Source organism: Pogoniulus pusillus, chromosome 22, assembly GCF_015220805.1.
Source record: "Pogoniulus pusillus isolate bPogPus1 chromosome 22, bPogPus1.pri, whole genome shotgun sequence".
Classification (NCBI taxonomy): domain Eukaryota; kingdom Metazoa; phylum Chordata; class Aves; order Piciformes; family Lybiidae; genus Pogoniulus; species Pogoniulus pusillus.
In genome coordinates, this window is record NC_087285.1 from 19,857,039 (window position 1) to 19,874,298 (window position 17,260).

Sequence of the window (17,260 nt, forward strand, 5' to 3'; positions counted from 1 at the left end):
TGCCTGTCTCCAGCAAAGGCAAACATCTGTGTGGTTGCAGTTGTATTTGGCAGCAGCATAAACATACACTCAGATCAAGCTATCAGAGCACAGTTGCAGTATCTCATCCTCTTCCCTTTGATCCGGTAAAATAAACATGATGAGATTTCAATCACATCAATTAATTTAGAGGTTTGTGGACAATGAGTAAGTAATGCAGTGGAATATACATTTCATGTTGAGGGTTTCTAGTTCATTCTAAAGCAACTTGGAGCATCCTGCTGGAGAATGCTGTGGCCAAGGCTCTGCTGTGGAGAGCTGCCCATGTCAAGTACCTTGGGCAAACAGTTTAGGAAACGGGGAAGAACTGGTCTTGAGGAGGGTATTCCCCAGAACTTCCCTGCTATAGTGGTGTAAAAGCAGCAATGTCAGAACTTCTTGAATTTTCTTCTCTCATCCAGGCTCTGCAGTGGTTGGCATGCTTTGGACCTCCTCCTCAGGGTCAAACAGATCCACTTCTCCTCTGGAAGGATAACGGGCGCATTGCTGCGCCATGTGGCACATCCGCAGTTGGTCTAAGTTGGCATCATAAACCCACTGCAGAAAATCTTGGCTCTGTTGAAGTCAATGGCAAAACTCTCACTGACTTCAGTGGGGGATCAGGATTTATTCCAGCCAGTACAGTGGAAGCACAGCTTTTCCCAACTGCAGATCTGGCTCCATTGTCTGCCACTTGTTTTGTCTGAAATTGTGAAAGTGGTTGTAAACCAGGTCCACCAGCTCCTGGAGCTTTTCAGTCTTGGCCCCATGATAACATGCACAGAGAACTTGGTTTCAATATAGAAAGCACAGAATCACAGAATTGTCAGGATTGGAAGGGACCTCAAGGATCATCTAGTTCCAACTCCACTGCCATAAGCAGGGTCACTTTCCACTATAACAGGCTACCCAAAGCCACATCCAGCCTGGTCTTAAAAACATCCAGGGATGAGGCTTCCACCACCTCCCTGGGCAACCAGTTCCAGGGTCTCACCACCCTTATGGTGAAGAACTTCTTCCTAATGTCTAATCTAAATCTCCCCTCTATCTCAGATCCATCCCTCCCAGTCCTGTTACTACCCAACACCCTAAAACGTCCCTCAGCAGCTTTCTTGTAGCCCCCTTCAGATACTGGAAAGCCACAATAAGGTCTCCTTGGAGCCTTTTCTCCAGACTGAACAACCCCAACTCCATCTACATGAAGGCAGTTACTGATTCCTTTTGTTTACATCATTACTCTGCTGTGATGCCCTTAGCCATATTAAAACATATTTTCTACCCCCCATTATTTTCAAGAGTAAAAAACCATCTTAATTAGTAGAACTACTGCCTGGGTTGTTTTGTGTTTCCATAATATACTCTTGCCTCCTTATATTTTTTCTGGATGCATCCTATACAAATAAGAAGTTTAATCTCAAGTATCAGGCCAACCCTTCTCCCTTTCAAGTTTATGAGCAGAAGTTATTTCAATTTGAGCAGGAGGGGATGGATGTGACATAAAAAAGCCACATCATCAGCTTAAAATACAAGTCCAATAAAAACAAAGTTGGAACTTTACCAGCTGTGTACTGATGAAAGTCTATCAGATTTTAAGCAAGAGAAGCTGCTCAATATGGGCTCATAAACAAAACAAAACAAAAAACAAGCCAAGAGAAAAGCAAACTGAAAGGAAGAACTGGGGGAAGCCTGCCACAGACAGCAGTCACAAGCAGAGGTCATTTGAAATGATAAGTAAAGGGATGTTTGAATGTTATGTACAAATGAATCTGCTCCATTCTTCAGAACAATCTTTTCCCTTCTTATCCTTAACCTAAAAAAATGAGAAAACCAAACCAGAACAACCAATGAAGGAAGCAGAAAATCCTGTACTGCTGTAACTGCTCACTTCTGGGGTCCATAAAACCTAGTCAGTAGCACTCAGCGGTACTAGTTAGGGGTTACTCTCCTTCTGTACCCCTCGGTTGTGTCCATAACACAGGGGTGGAAGGTTGTAATTGGACTCTCAGTCAGACAGGAGCAAAAATAGTCAAGGATACCCAGGAAAATTTCTTGGCAGAGGACCAGATTCCTGCAATAAGCCTCTGCATGCAAATTTCCAGAGGGGTATAACACATGCAGATACAGCCTGTGGTAGGGAAGACCATGGTGAGGGCAGTGAGAGCACAAGGAGAGCCATGAAGATTCTGCAAGGTTAAAGTGGTGAAACCAGCAAATGATCCTGATAATGTAACAGCTGAGTAAATATCTACATTATCTGAAAGGAATAAGCAGCATGGCATCTATCCTGGCCATATGGAAACAAATAGAACTTGTTTTTTTCCATAAAGGCCACTCTGGATTATTTAATTATTTACAAAAATCTTCTTCTAGATCATATTTATAGTATTCCTGAAAGCTTTCGGGGTCTGTCTCTCCATTGGCAGATATTTAATGTAAGATGGCTTTGCAGTAAGTAATTTCAGTCTTATCAGGGAATAGTCCAAACAATTTTCCTCTTGAAATGGCTGTTTAGAATAATTTATCGGATAAGACAAAGATTCCTGAAGGTTTGCCAGTGCTGGTGGCACTTCCATTTGGCTCCTTGCTTTCAACGGGAAACCAAAGACTTACACTGAACTCGTGCCCGAGGTTGCCTTAAGTTTGCCTAGCCTGGCTCTGGTGTTCTTTTGACGACCACTTTCCATGTCAGCTCATGGACTGGTGCCGAGACCGCGAAGCTCGTGGGTTTCAGTAGCAGGAAACCACCGCAGCGCCCCGGGAGCTCCCGGGCCCGGCGGTGTGCGTGTGCGGGGAGCGTGTGTGCGTGCCGGCGTATCGGTGTATCTTTTTGCTCCAAACCGCTTTTGATGGACTCCCAGCACCCGTTCCGGCGCGTCCCCAGGGCCGGGAGGGTCCCAGCTGGGGAAGCCCGGCGGGGAGCGGGACCGCCCGTCCCGCGTGGGCGGTGCGGCGGTCGGGGCTGCCCTGCGGGGCGGCAGGGCGGGCAGTCCCCGCTCTCCTCGGTCCGGCTGCGCCGTGTGGCAGCGCCTCTGTCAATCAGCCTGACTTCACTCCTGCACGCCCTGTGTTTCCAGTATTATACCCCCGCCGCCTCCTGGTGTCTCTGCTTCGCTGCGAGCCGGGAGCGCGGCCGCCACTGCCGCTGCGGCTGCGGCTGGGCGAATGCGCGGGCGGCGGGGCGCGGGGCAGCGCTGAGCGGCGCGGAGGGGCGCGGAGCGGGGCGCTGCCGCCTGGCCCGCCCCGGCTGCGGGAGGCTCGGTGCTCGGTCGGCTGCGGGCAGCCCGGGCGCCGGCCCCCCGCGTCGGGCCGGGACCGCCGCGATGGACCCTCCCGCGGGCATCGCCTGCCTCCTGCTCTGCTGCGCGCTCTCCCTGCCCGCCGGCGCCCTGCGGCGCCCCGGGGACAGAGGTAGGTCTCCCATCGGGACGCCGGGGCCGCCCCGCCGCCTTTGGGCGGCTAGCTTTGCCCCGCTGCCGCCGGCCGGTGCCTTTGCAACCCGCCCGTCTGAAGTCGCGGCTGGTGGCTCGGCGGCTTTCCAGTCCCCTTGAACTTCTTCTGCGGCTACTTTTGCCGGGTTTCCAGTTGTTTCCTGCAAGCGGCAGGCGGGGACGGGGACAGCGGCGCTGCCGGCTCGGAAGGGAGGCGGGAGCCCCGCCGGCAGGGACAGCGCTGCGCCGGTACCCGCAGCCCCGTCGCCGCCCGCTTCCCGCCCCTCGGAGGGGTCGAGCCCCGGCGGGCCGGCGGGCAGGGCTTGGTGCCTGGAGTTCCCCGTGCGGGATGGAGCACATGGCAGCTCGTCTGCCGCCTCCTCCTCCCTGCCCCAGCCATCGCCGCGGTCCACAACTCCCGAGGTGACCGCTGCGACCGGTGTCGGTCGCTGCCCGGGGCGTCCCCGTCACCCTCCGAGTCATCTCTTCTGCACTAGGGGTAGTTTGAGGGGCGAACCTTCCTTTTGCAAGCTTGTCACCTGCAAGCCATGCCCCTGCCCCTCCGAACAGTCCCGCAGTGGATCAGTGCCCGCTTCTCATCGCTGACCTCCCGGGCAACCCCGAAGTCCCCGCGGCGGCTCGGGCTCTGACGGGGAGGGCAGGGGAGCCGGGTGCGGCTCGGTGGGCAAAGGGTAGCGGCAACCCACCGCACGGGCAGGAGCGCGGGGACCCTGCTGGGCGGGGCGGCTCACGCAGCCGTCTGGCGTTTTGGGGAGCAAAAGGCAAGTTTGAATGAACTCTGCATACTTCATGCCGCTGAATGAAGTGCATGTACGGAGTGCAGTGTCCATCTGCCTTATGTAAGTGTCTGCTGTACTAATGAATAATGGAATAAAAATCTCGTGGCATAAGGATATGTTTAGTTCTAGTGTCTCTCTCCTCTCTTGCTTTCTCCCTGTAAAGACCCAGTTCTGAGGAATACAGAGGAGTACAGCTTTGTCATCCCCACCAGCACCGATTCAGAGGGCAGGTTCCTATCGCACTTGGTGTCTGGACCACCGAAAGCACGCTTCAGGAGAGCTGTGGAGGGCTCGCAGCACGAAGCAGCAAACGAGCAAATATTTTACAATGTCACTGTTTTTGGAAGAGAGTTTCACTTCAGGTTGCGGCCAAACTCCAGGCTCGTGGCCCCTGGAGCAACAGTTGAATGGCAGGAGGACTCTGATGAGACTCATGTTGAGCCTCTCTATGGGAATTGCCTCTATGTTGGGGATATCACTGATTTGCCAAATGCTTCGGTCGCTATCAGCAATTGTGATGGGCTGGTAAGTTCCTTTTGTTATTGTATCAAAGATAATGGCATTAATTTCCTACAATCTTTAAATATAAATGTGTGGACTGTCAGAAACTCACACCTCATATGGTAACTGTGAATGCAAATTAACTAATGTTCCCTTGTGTGGGAATAGCTGTGCTGCACCAGGCACTTCTCTACAGACAGTGGCACTAGAAGTTTGAGCACATGCTCTGTGGTAGCTGCTCAGAAACAGAGCAGCTGAAGCCAGGATTTGTGTTGATTTGTGGTGAAGTTGCTTAAGGTGTCTGATGCTTTGAAACAGAGGATGAAATGGCATGTTCTCAGCGTCCTCTTCCACTCTTCATTGTCAGGCTGCAAAGGGCGATTTTAGAAGAGTTGGTCCTGGACAGCCCCAGAACAAATCTGATAGGTAAAATACAGTTTGGCCCTGGAAAATTTTAATTTATTCCGAGGCTGTTTGCATGGATCTTTCACTCAGTGAGTTTCACTGCCTGAGCAAGTGATTGATGGCAAGTCCCAAAAGAGTTTGAGTTTTACAAGCGAACTATCTCCCTGTGATATGTTCTGCAAGGCTGTGTGTTAGACCTTGCTGCAGCTTTCCCTTCTGGAGCACAGGTTCAGCAGTCAAATTTTACCTGCTTGTCCCTGACCTCCTAAACTGTCATACTTTCAGTTGCACAGCATTTTTTTTTAGTGAGAAGTGGGGACCTGTATTCTTCATAATGAACAGTTTATCCAGACAATATTTTCTTGCCATATCCTTCAGAGTTCATAATCTTAAGCTTGCTTAACTTTGATGCATTCTGTTCCCTGCGTAAAAAGCCAATATGAGTCAGTTGTATTTCTGTTTATTTAATCATAGGAAGTTGTTCAATTGCTGTGCCAAGAAGATAACATGTATGGAGATGGTATGTTGGCTCTTTGAGGATGGAGGGGAATCAAATACCTTTCCCCTTACTCTTCCCTTTCCTGTGGTTTCTCCTAGCTGTGCACATTCCTGTTTTGAGGAGCAGGTTTTAATGTTTGCAGTTGTTTGATGTGGACAGCTGGCTGAGAGAAACACCAGGGCTGAGTAAGAAGAGCAACTCAGAACGCAAAGCGGGAGCCTGCAGGCCTGCCTTTGGAGGAGAAGCAGGAGTTCTTTGCTCTCCACATACTAGCACAGATAATTTTGTGTAAGGCAAAACTTAGCTGCTCTGACTAGTGCAGAACTGGGGTGGAGCCAGAGCTCTTTTTCCTTGTTCATCAATGCTGAAAGGTGGAGGAAGATGCTGTGGATGGATACTGCTTTCCTTGTGCTCTTCTCATCAGCACAGGTGTTGATGAGAACAGTGGGGGAGCTTGTTCCTTCTTCCAGCTAGTGTTAGCCAGAGTGTGGACTCCTTGTATTTGAAGAAGAGAGTTATGATAACAAGTAACAGGAGTTAAAGCCAAAGTATGGATAAGGCTCTAAGGGTCCAAGACAGTGTCAGTGACATAGTGTTTATAAAATATTGCTCTTCTTGCATTTCTAAGGATTTTCTCAAATGCAGAGGAGTGAAGCCAGGCATAGGTTTAATGGCACTTACACATGGCTGAGATCCAGAAAGCTGCCAAAAGACTTTTGGTTTGTGTGCCTGCCTCTTTCCAGCATTTTTGTTTCCATCAGGAGCAGGAGAAGTGGCCTAGTATGGGTGCTGCCATACTCTCATCTGGATGTCACTCTGGTTCTCACACTGCACAACGACTTCTGTGATTCTGTGAATACATTTGGAAATGACTTGTTTCCTCCAGTGCATATCTACATTGTAAATGTTGCAGGGCAGAGTTTGGTTTTGCTCAGGTCACTGAACCTTCCTGCAGGAAGCATTACCTCAGTACCTTTAAGCATCTGGCCATAATGATTTCCCTGAGATTGTGCAGTAAATCTGTTGTGGAAAAACAAATTGAACTCAAATCCCTTGGGTACTATGTTCCCTCTCTGCCCATTCCCTCCATCTCAGTTTCTTTCTTGTGGAGGAGGAGTTTGAAACCGATATCAATAGAATCACATGAACTCCAAGAAGTGATGCTAGTGATTCCTCAAAAGCCACTGGTGCACAGACAGCAATAACAAGCAACTAAGCCACTGAAATGAAACTGCACTTCAACAGCTCTTGCTTTATTTGTTTGATTTTGTGTTTTCAAGGAGTGTTGAAGATTCTCTAAAGCCACACACTGTCAGCAGCATCTCAGCACTCACTGGGTTATTCTCAGGCACTATGTTATGTATTGACAGGTCAGATGTGAGTGAAGATAGGTGTAAGGCTATTTGCAGCCAGTTTTCTACATCCATTTTTTTTTCTTCACACCTAGTTTACTTCACTGGAGAAATTCCATAGCATCATGGATTTTCTTTAAGCTCCCTACATGCCTTAGCCAATGTTTCTAATGTACTCTAAGTATGCCCAACTCCTTTTCTAGATTACACTGGAGATAGACATGGTGCAGTGGTTGATTTGGATGATCTTAAAGGTCTTTTCCAACCTAAATGTGATTTTATGATCCTACCACAACTGATTTGTCGACTGATAAATATTAAGAGTTGTTTGTTATAAACTTGTATCATTTAATTCCCAGTGTTTTCTTGAAGTGCTTGCTTTTGAAAGTGATTTGACATCTGTCTGTGCTTCTGGTGAGCATCCAGCTTGTGCATCCCTGCTGGACATATCTACAACAGCATCCAGACATTAGGGCTGAAGTAATATTTAAATTGAAGCTTCATAGTTTTGATCTTGACACTGCAAACTTATGTTGACTGAATCTGGTTCAAGTCAGTGCATGCATCTGCCACTTTGCCAACTCCTGATGTTATTTCCTCTGAACATCCCCTTTGGTTTGTGCTTTATTGCCAACTGTGTCTTATTTTCCAGTTATTGTCTAAGAAGAGTCTGTCTGGTGGTGTTGGTATTGCCAAAATGAGAAGTTGTTGGAAGGCATTTATATGAAAACAGTAGATCTGGAAACAGATTTTTGAACTGTTGTATAAATGATGAAGGTTTTTAATCTGCAGTGATTCTGAAAAATGGAAAGGTTCAATGAATGCAGATACAGAATTATCTGATGACCTGTCTGGGATTAGTTTAGGTCCTCTCAATCTTCTGTAAAATTAGTTTAATTGACCTAAAAACAAATTAGATGAAGAGAACTTCTGAATTATATGCAGTCTGGGTGCATTTTTGGACCAGCACTTGGTCTTTAGAAGTCACTGGAAAGTTGAAGCTAATCTGTAGGGTTTTTTAACCATCTTTCTGAACTGTAGATCTGATTTTTTACCATGTTGAAAAAAAAGCTTTCTGAAAACTGTCTTAGTTCAGATAAAACTACTCAGGACAACTTGGTATCATCTTGGTTGCCATGATGGCATTCAAACAAATTTTCCACTGAGTGGGCAGAAGCAACCTGGACACCTGTCTGTGGCCTGCAGACTGTTGTGGAAGATACTGCACTCTGAGTATGTTCTTGGTCCTTGGCCAGATCCTTACTTGTGGATGTGGTTGCAGGATGAGGGAGCTGGCTGTCCTCTCCAAGGGTTAGTTGTGAAGGAGAAGTGGTTGGAGGCTCTAAAAAGGCCATAAACCAATAAATAGTTAGAATTATGGGAGTCCTTCCAGATTATTGCTTGAACTGTGGAGACTCCCTTTCTTCACCCCAGCAGCTCAACCTGCTGTCATACAAGAGATCTTTATGCATCTGAATGTTTTATTTAGATAAATACTTCTGCAGTGCTTGAAGCAGCTGTGCTGAAAAGGTCTTCTTGGGGTTGACAGGATGAGTGTTTGGTTGTGGAACTTAAGAGACAAACTCCCAGTTTCCTCCTAATGTGAGTAATCTGTCAGCCAAAATGGGTGCTTAAAGGCAAGCAGATAAAAGAGAAACACAGTACCAGCACCACATCAGGTATGGAAGATGAGTACCTGATTAAATTAGGCTGCAGTGTAGGGTTGGACTTACTGTCAGGATCCTGGGAGACTGAGGATCACAGCTTCAGGTTGAATAATCAGTATAGTCTAGCACCCACTGAAGCAAGAAGAGGAACACCAGTTCCAGTAACATAACATGATGCCTTAGCACAGCTTCATTAGTAAAATCCTCTCCCTTTTTTAGAAGTTAAAATATCAGCTCTCCAAAAATGTCATTCTATTGTCATTAAATGGAGAGTTATTAGAAGCAGCCATAATGGAGCTCTGCAGGATGTCTATGGTTGTGTATTTTCTTATGCAACTGTAACCATCATGTGTCTGGAGGTACCAAGGCATAGTCACGTTACTGCCATAATGGACATGAGAGTTTCTCCTTGTGTGCTGAAACAGGCAGGGTTTGCTCTACAACATTTCAGTCTTTGCTGTGTGCTGTGACAACCCTTGCAAACCGTTTGAGAGAAGCCTGGTGCCTGGCTGCTTGCCCAGATGCTATTGCTTCTAGAAATGCTTGGGCTGCCAGCAGTACTTCTTAGACTTGTGCCCAGCACTAGCAGTGACTGCAGGACTGGGCTGACCTGCCTGGAGTTTTGGTGATCCATTCACCTTGCTAGTCAGTCTTGAGTCTTCAGGAGCTGTCTAGTGTTTTGGCTGCTGTCACTGCATGGCTGACAGCTGTCCCCAGACTTCTGCTCTCTATTATGTCTATCAGTATGTAATGTTTCAAACTCAGATAATGGAATATTTTAATTTCTGGCAGTCTTTATTTCACAGGAGTGTTTTCATATAATCTAATTTGTAAGTTGTTAATGTAGCAACTTGGTTCCAGTTTTGGTCAATAGTGTTTCCTAAGAGCAATTCCAACTACCCATGTGAAACACTCGCTCATCTTCCTGGGGTACTTTTACCCCCATCCCTCCTGCTGTGTTCCTTAGAATAGAATCATAGAATCAAGCAGGTTGGAAGAGGCCTCCAAGCTTATCCAGTCCAACCTAGCACCCAGCCCTAGCCAATCAACTAGACCATGGCACTGTCATAGAATCATAGAATCAAGCAGGTTGGAAGAGACCTCCAAGCTCATCCAGTCCAACCTATCCCCCAGCCCTAGCCAGTCAACCAGACCATGGCACTAAGTGCCTCATCCAGTCTTTTCTTGAAGACCTCCAGGGATGGGGATTCCACCACCTCCCTGGGCAGCCCATTCCAATGCCAATCACTCTCTGGGAAGGACCTTGAATTCCTGAAGACACTTAAACCCCTTGTGAAATCTCTTCTTGTTTAGTATAATCTTGCTTCACTTTGAGTGTGAACTTGAGCTCTCTGTACTCAGTGAGGTTTAAGGTTATATTCTGAAATACCTCCCTGACAGAGATGCTTTCTTGGAGCTGGCCACAGAGCTGAAGCTGATTCTAACTCACCTTAGATGGTTTATGTTATTCACCTGCTTAAGAGGATGAAGGATTTGCTCACAATGAATACATCAGGAGAAGACAAACCTGCTTATGTAATGGTGTTATTTTTCCTTTTAGACATCCATCTACTGCTTGCATATGGATTTACAATTCAGTTTCTGTTCTGTCTGGTGTTTGGATTACACTGGGTTGTATGCAGCAAAAAAGCAGAACTCAAGGTAGCACAATATTATCTTCAAAGTCTGGTCAGGTTGAATGCCTGACAGTTAAACCAGATGTCAGCTACAAATAAGTCCAGAAATTGGTTCTTTTTCCCCTATGCTAAGTTCTTAGTATTTACATTCTGATTGGGTTGCATTCATTTTTAGTGGATTAAAATTTGGGAGCATTTTCTCTTTAAATGAAAACAAAAGCAAACCAAAGTTGCCATCTGGTTTTCTTTCTTTGTTTTGTGTGTGTGTGTGTGTGTGTGTAATGGGAAAATCTATTGTGGGATTTTTGCTTTTAGGATGAGTAGAAGCACAATACAGTGATGGAAGAAATGCAAATAGTTCCTGTGACACTGTACAGAACAAAGTTTAAAGGCCATTCTCTTAGAAAACAGCAGCTCTTGCTCTGGATGGTCAGAATGAGATCTCCATTATCCCATGTGGTCTTTTGGATTCAGCTGGGATCTCTCCATGGTTAAGCCAAGCATGTTTGTAGAGTTCAGCACAATCAGCCTGACCGCACATCTCCATCCCCATTCCCAACCCCATCCCAATCCCCACATGTGGTAGAGAAGATCCACACTGCCTGTCAGAAAGCAGTGGAGCTGTTTGGATGCCTAAGCCTTCAGCATATCAGCATAAAGGGCAGAGGCTTTGCTTCCTAAGCCGTTCTCTGGGTTTCTGCTGTCCATGTGCCTGGCCAGCACTTGCTTAGTTGGACAGCCTCTTCTGCTGTGTAAATTGCAGACTTCCCTTTTAAAAGTCCCATCCTGAAATGCAGAAAGTGTAAACACTGTGATTCAGCCTCTGATTGGAGGAAATTATCCTTACTTTGCTGTCCTTAAATCAGACTCTCTCATCAGCAAGTACTATTTTTTTTTCTTTTGGGTCTCCTATGCATGGATCTATGATTCCATGATCTTCTCACCTACCTTTTGTCTGAGAGCAAAGCCATTTTCATCATACAGGTGGACACCATCTGGACAGAATTTCCTCAGGCAATCAAAACTGGTGTCTTTGTGGTATGTTTGTAGGCCGTTGGATAAAAGAAAGGTATTTGCTTATGTCCTATTTAACCTGGTGTTGCATTCTCCTCATGGCAGTAGTATCTCAGCTGTACTTTCTCTTTGACCACACAAGAGCAAATTTTCCAGCCAGAATATTAAACCATGTATATACAAGAAAATATGCCTGATGTCTCCTTTTCTGTTTTCACAGAATCACAGAATGTCAGGGGCTGGAAGGGACCTCCAAAGCTCATCCAGTCCATCCACCCTGCCAGAGCAGGAACTTCTATACCAGATAATGCAGGAACACATCAGGCAGGATTTGAGTATTTCCAGAGAGGGAGACTCCACAACCTCCCCAGGCAGCCTGTTAACAATGCTCTGCCACTCTCATAGCTCAAGGGTGACCTTATTGCTGTCTACAACTACCTGAGGGGTGGTTGTGGCCAGGAGGAGGTTGCTCTCTTCTCTCGGGTGGCCAGCACCAGAACAAGAGGACACAGCCTCAGGCTGTGCCAGGGGAGATTTAGGCTGGAGGTGAGGAGAAAGTTCTTCACTGAGAGAGTCATTGGACACTGGAATGGGCTGCCCGGGGAGGTGGTGGAGTCACCGTCCCTGGAGCTGTTCAAGGCAGGATTGGACGTGGCACTTGGTGCCATGGTCTGGCCTTGAGCTCTGTGGTAAAGGGTTGGACTTGATGATCTGTGAGGTCTCTTCCAACCCTGATAATACTGTGATACTGTGATAGGGAAAATGTTCCTCCTCATGTTTGCTTCCCGTGCTTCAGCTTCTACCCATTGCCCCTTGTGCTGTCATTGGGCATCACCAAGCAAGCCTGGCTTCGTCCTCCTGCCACTCACCTTTACATATTGATAGACACTGATGAAATCACCTCTCAGTCTCCTCTTCTCCAAGCGTAAGAGCCCCAAAGATAGTAACTAGTTTTGCTAAGGTCAGAATTAATTTCTGGGGGGAAGCAGAGCACCTATTTAGAGAAGTCTCTCTCTCTTTGGATTCCAAAGGTGTGTCCCTCAAAAACTATTAGTTTGCTTAGCTACCAGCTCATGGTGCAACAAGGGGTCCCAGTATTCTCTGAGAGCCTAACAGTGCAAACTTCTGCAAGTGGCAAGGGATTGCCACAGTTTGAGTTAATTCCATGTTTGCCTTTTGCTACAGAAGTTTGGAAAATATTTTTTGGGCTCAACTAGAATTCCAGCTGTTGGAGCAGGAGGTCTTTTATCTCTACAGATCACATTAGTATTTTACTCAACCTACTTCTGAGCACTTTTTGTTAATGGTGGCTGTTGCCTTGTAAGCAGGTCGTGGCATTACTTAATTGCACACTAGGATGCCTCTCATACTGAGTCTGATTAAAATAGAGCCACAGAGCAGGTCTTCAGCCTCTTGTAGGGGGTTGCACAACCTTGCATTTGCTTCCCATGAGTAGCTCTGATGTGCACACCCTCTTTTTTTTGTCTTTTTCAGCTCACCTTCACCTTTCATTGCTTTCCTTCTTCCAAAGTTTCAGCAAGTTCTTTCCCGCATCACATCTGGTTTCTTTAGCCCCTTTATCTGTGTGTGTTTGAAATCCATCTTTGTTTGCAGTGCCTTGACACAGCGGGTTCCCAGTTTTAATAGTCTGCCAAATGAAAGGCCCACATTTCACACTCTATTTTCAGCACTGTTCTATTAAACTGTAACATTGAAAAGAAGAGTGTCCTCTTCAAGTGCTGAGGAGCACGTTGCTTCCTCATCTCTAAATCACAGCCTCTGCTATAGATCTGCTGAGTTATTCCCAGGTTTCAAAACGTCTGGTGCCTTCCTCAGATCTTGGGGTCAAAAGTGTCAATCTCAGCATTAATTTCCCCCCCCTAAGTAACTATTTTCTGTTTAAAGGGAGGGTTTTAAGTAAGAATTTCTCTCAAGAAAAAGACTCAAGTTGTGCTTCTTGGAGTCTCAAAAATCGCCAGGCTGGTGACGATCATCTCAAATATGTTGTTTTGAAGGTGTCATTTTATAGTGCAGATGAGTCTCCCTTAACACATCACTGCTGCTCAGAGGGGTAATCCTTTACTGCCTTCCTGTCCTGGGCTCCCATTCCTCTTCAGCTTTGGCACCCTGCTTGTCTTACTCCACTGTGTGTTAACCCAGGGAGTGAGCGGCCAGACCAGTAAATTACTGCCTGTCAGTTTAGCTGCTTGAACTGGTTCTCTGTGGGGTGAGAAAAGACATTTTTATAAGGCAAAGAGATGAAAGTGGGAATGCCCTCAGCTGGGCTCGAGGAGAAAAGTCAGATTGCTCCTTTGGTAATAGATAGACTCAAGCTCTTTTGTAAAACCACATCCTTATTCTCCTGATTTTGAAATGGGTCTGTTTAAGGGAGCTTGTCTTGTGCCTTTGAGCATCAGAAGTTGGAACTGCAGCTTTGGACAAACTTACTGTTCTGCTCTGTGGAAGAGGTGGATGATGGCTCTGTGTTTTGTACCTCTGCTTGAGATTTCTTTTTGTACTTAGGAGTAAAATTCCACCTCCATTGGAGGGGAGTGTTGTGGGATTAGAGAAAGGAGTGGAATTTGCTGGCATAGGGAGGAGAAGCGTCATTCTGATGGTGGGAGGGAGGATGAGAGAAGCAGGGAGAGGGAAACTCAATTTGCTGAATGATAGCAGCAAAGCAAGAGATGGGGTCTCTGCTTGGGTGTCCTTCTGACAGCATTTGTCAGCTGGTATCTGCTACATGGGCTGGCAGCCCCTCACGTGGGTGAGGTTCAGTCACTGGACGAGGTAACCTCAGCATTCCTTCAGGCTCTCTGACCCCACGGAGAGAACCTTTCCTGATCACTCATTTATATACTTTGGAGTTTTTGTCTGATTTCTTCTGACTTGTAGGACTGTACCTACTGATCTCTTTATTTGCCAAGCCTTTGCCATGCTCAAACTGAAATCCCATTTGTACAACCTGTTACCCTTTGGTCTGGCTGTCCTAAGTGTGTTAACAGTTAACAGCCTTCCTTTCAGGCTGATCTTCTTTCTTATTCTCTTTATATTGATTTATGTCAAAGGTAATGTTTTGCCTCTTTATTGCTGCACTGTGACCTTTATCTTCAAAATAAATAAATACAATTAATTCTTCACTTGTGCAGCTTTCCATGGAGAATACAGAGGTTGAATGTGCCCAGAGCCCATAGTAACTTTCTGACTTTTACACCTGCAAAGAACAATATTATCACTTTTGCTGTGGCGAGCTATAAATAAAGCTACTTTAGCTTCCTCCCTCCTGTCATTCCCTTTAACTTTTCTTGTAGTTGCCATCTCTGTGCTTGAATTTCATTATATGATCAGCTCACTTTTTCCCAGCATTTAACCTCTAGCCCTGTGGACCTCAGGGGACAGATTGCAATCTATTTTCTGCTGAAGTTAAGCATGAAATTAACCATGCCATGAGAAAGAGTTGTTGAGCATCACTGGTATCTTCATGGATAGGGAGAGCTTCTTCTACCTGTAACTAGCTAAAGCTAATTGAATGCATTTAAGTTGTTTCACTTCACTAGGTGTATTGACTATAGGTAGCAGCTGTTACTGCCCTTTGATGAAGGTGAACTCTTTCTACAAGCTTTTGAAAGCAAGAAAATGAGCAGGAAATATCTGGCATATAATCAACACTGTCACTGGTCTTCAACAGATGCAAAAGCAAAGTATCTTTCTGAGGTTTTAGGATGGCACCGTGCCACATCTTGATGCAGACCCTGGATCTTTAAGCCTTTATTAATGTGTTTTGTGATTTACTGCCACTGTAACAGTAATGAAGTTGATGTACCTGGAGGAGAACCTGCATGGCTGGTGAGCAGGCTGGTCAGCAGCTTTTCCTGACCTCTCTTCTTTTACCCTGTCACTTATGGTACATACAAGAAGCAGTCCATGAAATGGTAGGAGGGATTGAATTTGGTATTCAGTACAGTATGTTTCTGCAAGAGCCCAGAGTGTAGATCTCTCACCTGCTGTTGTCCCTGCTTTTGTCCTGCTTTCTCTTTCTGTGCCCTGTGGGACAGCTTCCAGCATGTCTAGTGGAGCTCTGGGCATGTATTAGCCCCCTTAGGCAGACCCATCCCAAGGCATCTTCACACTGCACGCCCAGAGAGGCAGGGACTGCAGATTCAGTGCTACTCCTGCATGGTTGAGTCCACAGGAGAAGTTTCTTTTTCAAGCTGTGCTTCTGACTATGTGCTTTTTGGCATGATGCAGTGAATATTGTACAGGATAGGATGGAGAAAGACAAAATAACACAGCAAGTCCATCAGGAAAGAAAAGATTTGTTTTCTTGGGAGTTTTTTAAGAGCTAAACACAGTAATAAAGCATTTAAATTGTAATACAAATACATATAATTGGAAGAGCTAAACACAGTAATAAACCATCTAAATTGTAATACAAATACAATAAAATGATAGAATTTATAAGGGAAGAGGAGGAAGCACAGCTTTCTACTTTCTGGTATGTCCCCCCCACATGCAAAAGACAGAACTAACATCAAATACTTGCCCTAAGCAGATGCTGCATCTTTCATGTTTTACCATGATCCCAAGGCTGGTGCAAGGGCAAATATCCGTGGCCATTACAGCAACTGAAGGGCAGACCCATTCATGTAGTTGGGATGTGGCAAAGGAGCCTGCAGAAAAGGCAGAGATTAACTCAGGATAGGTGGCAGCACAGGCTGTGGCTACTGTTTTTTGTATCAGTTTTGTTTGTTTTAAATTGTGGGGTTCAGGTAAATGATGTTCATCTAAGTCATAAGCAGAGGAATATACTTCTTGATTCTTCAGAGCTGGATATTTTCTCTTTCCCCAAGCAGAGGAGCTGTGGAAGGAATGTGAGATGTTGTTTGGAAAGCATCCTGCAAACCAGAATGTATTTAAAAAACAGTCTTTGAGAAATAAATCACTACCTGATGATGAAGACAGCTGAGCTGGGCCAAGAGTCTTTCACGTGCCAGCGCTCTCTCGCGTGACAGGAGTTATATTGGAAGCTGGCAGGCTTGGGAGCTTGCAAGGCTCAAAATATCTTCAAATCTTCATATATTTAAAGGAATAGCTAGATAAAAAATATGCCTTTGAAACTTTTCAGAACACCTCTCTGTAGAGCAGTGTGAACCCACCTGAGGTTGCAATCTTTTTACCTGCTGAGAACAACTCCCCCACCCCCACCGCCAAAAGCATGAATTTTACACCACCTCAGTTCAATACTCACAAAGAGCGTAGGGATGAAGAAGTGTTAGGGGTGAATTTGGAGGGATTTCAGATTTATAACAAAGCTGGAAATCAGAGTATCCTAAGAGTTTTAGTTTTCATTGTGAAAATGGCAGATCCACCATTCATCATTAAGCCCAAATGTGTAATCCTCAAGTAAATGCTGGAGGTGTCGGTCAAAATTGCATCTGTTTGCAAAGTTATGGCACATTAAGGCTGACATAAGCACTAAGTATAAAAATGTGATTAATCAAAGGGTGATTTACTACTCTGAAAGAGGAATATGAAGCTCAGTCTGGGTAAGTAATAGACAAGCAAAGAAAGACCAGACGATTTACAAGATGTTTTGAATGAATTTAAACTCTGCAGTAGGAAAGGGTAATGAATTTACTATGGAAATAAAGTTGTTGGTTCAGTGCAGTCAAACTGAAGCCAACAGTGATCATACACATCTTATAAAACAGAATAAAAATGCTGATCCTGGGAATATGTAGTAGAATCTTGCATTCATCTCAGCAGAGAATCACCCAATAAAAAAAACAGATCTATGTCAATTTTTATGTCCAGAGTAAAGACCTGGGAGGTCCAGTGGCAAGTAGCTGATCTTTGGGTTTGTTCCAAAGCTTATGGACAGAGTTTAGTTTCACTGGCTTCATTTGGCTTCACAGGCAGGTCCATTAGCAAAGAGTATG

General features: G+C 45.6%; 1 protein-coding gene across 2 annotated transcripts in view; it reads left to right on the forward strand.

The window, feature by feature from the left end:
- The first annotated feature begins 3,269 nt into the window (after positions 1–3,269).
- Positions 3,270–17,260, forward strand: part of ADAMTS2 (ADAM metallopeptidase with thrombospondin type 1 motif 2) — a 232,305-nt gene continuing 218,314 nt past the window's right edge. For both annotated transcript variants that reach the window (XM_064162100.1, XM_064162101.1), the window contains exons 1-2: positions 3,270–3,426; positions 4,410–4,771. In XM_064162100.1, the coding sequence (XP_064018170.1) occupies positions 3,339–3,426; positions 4,410–4,771 (450 nt within the window). In that variant the 5' untranslated portion in view covers positions 3,270–3,338. The remainder of the gene's footprint in view (positions 3,427–4,409; positions 4,772–17,260) is intronic.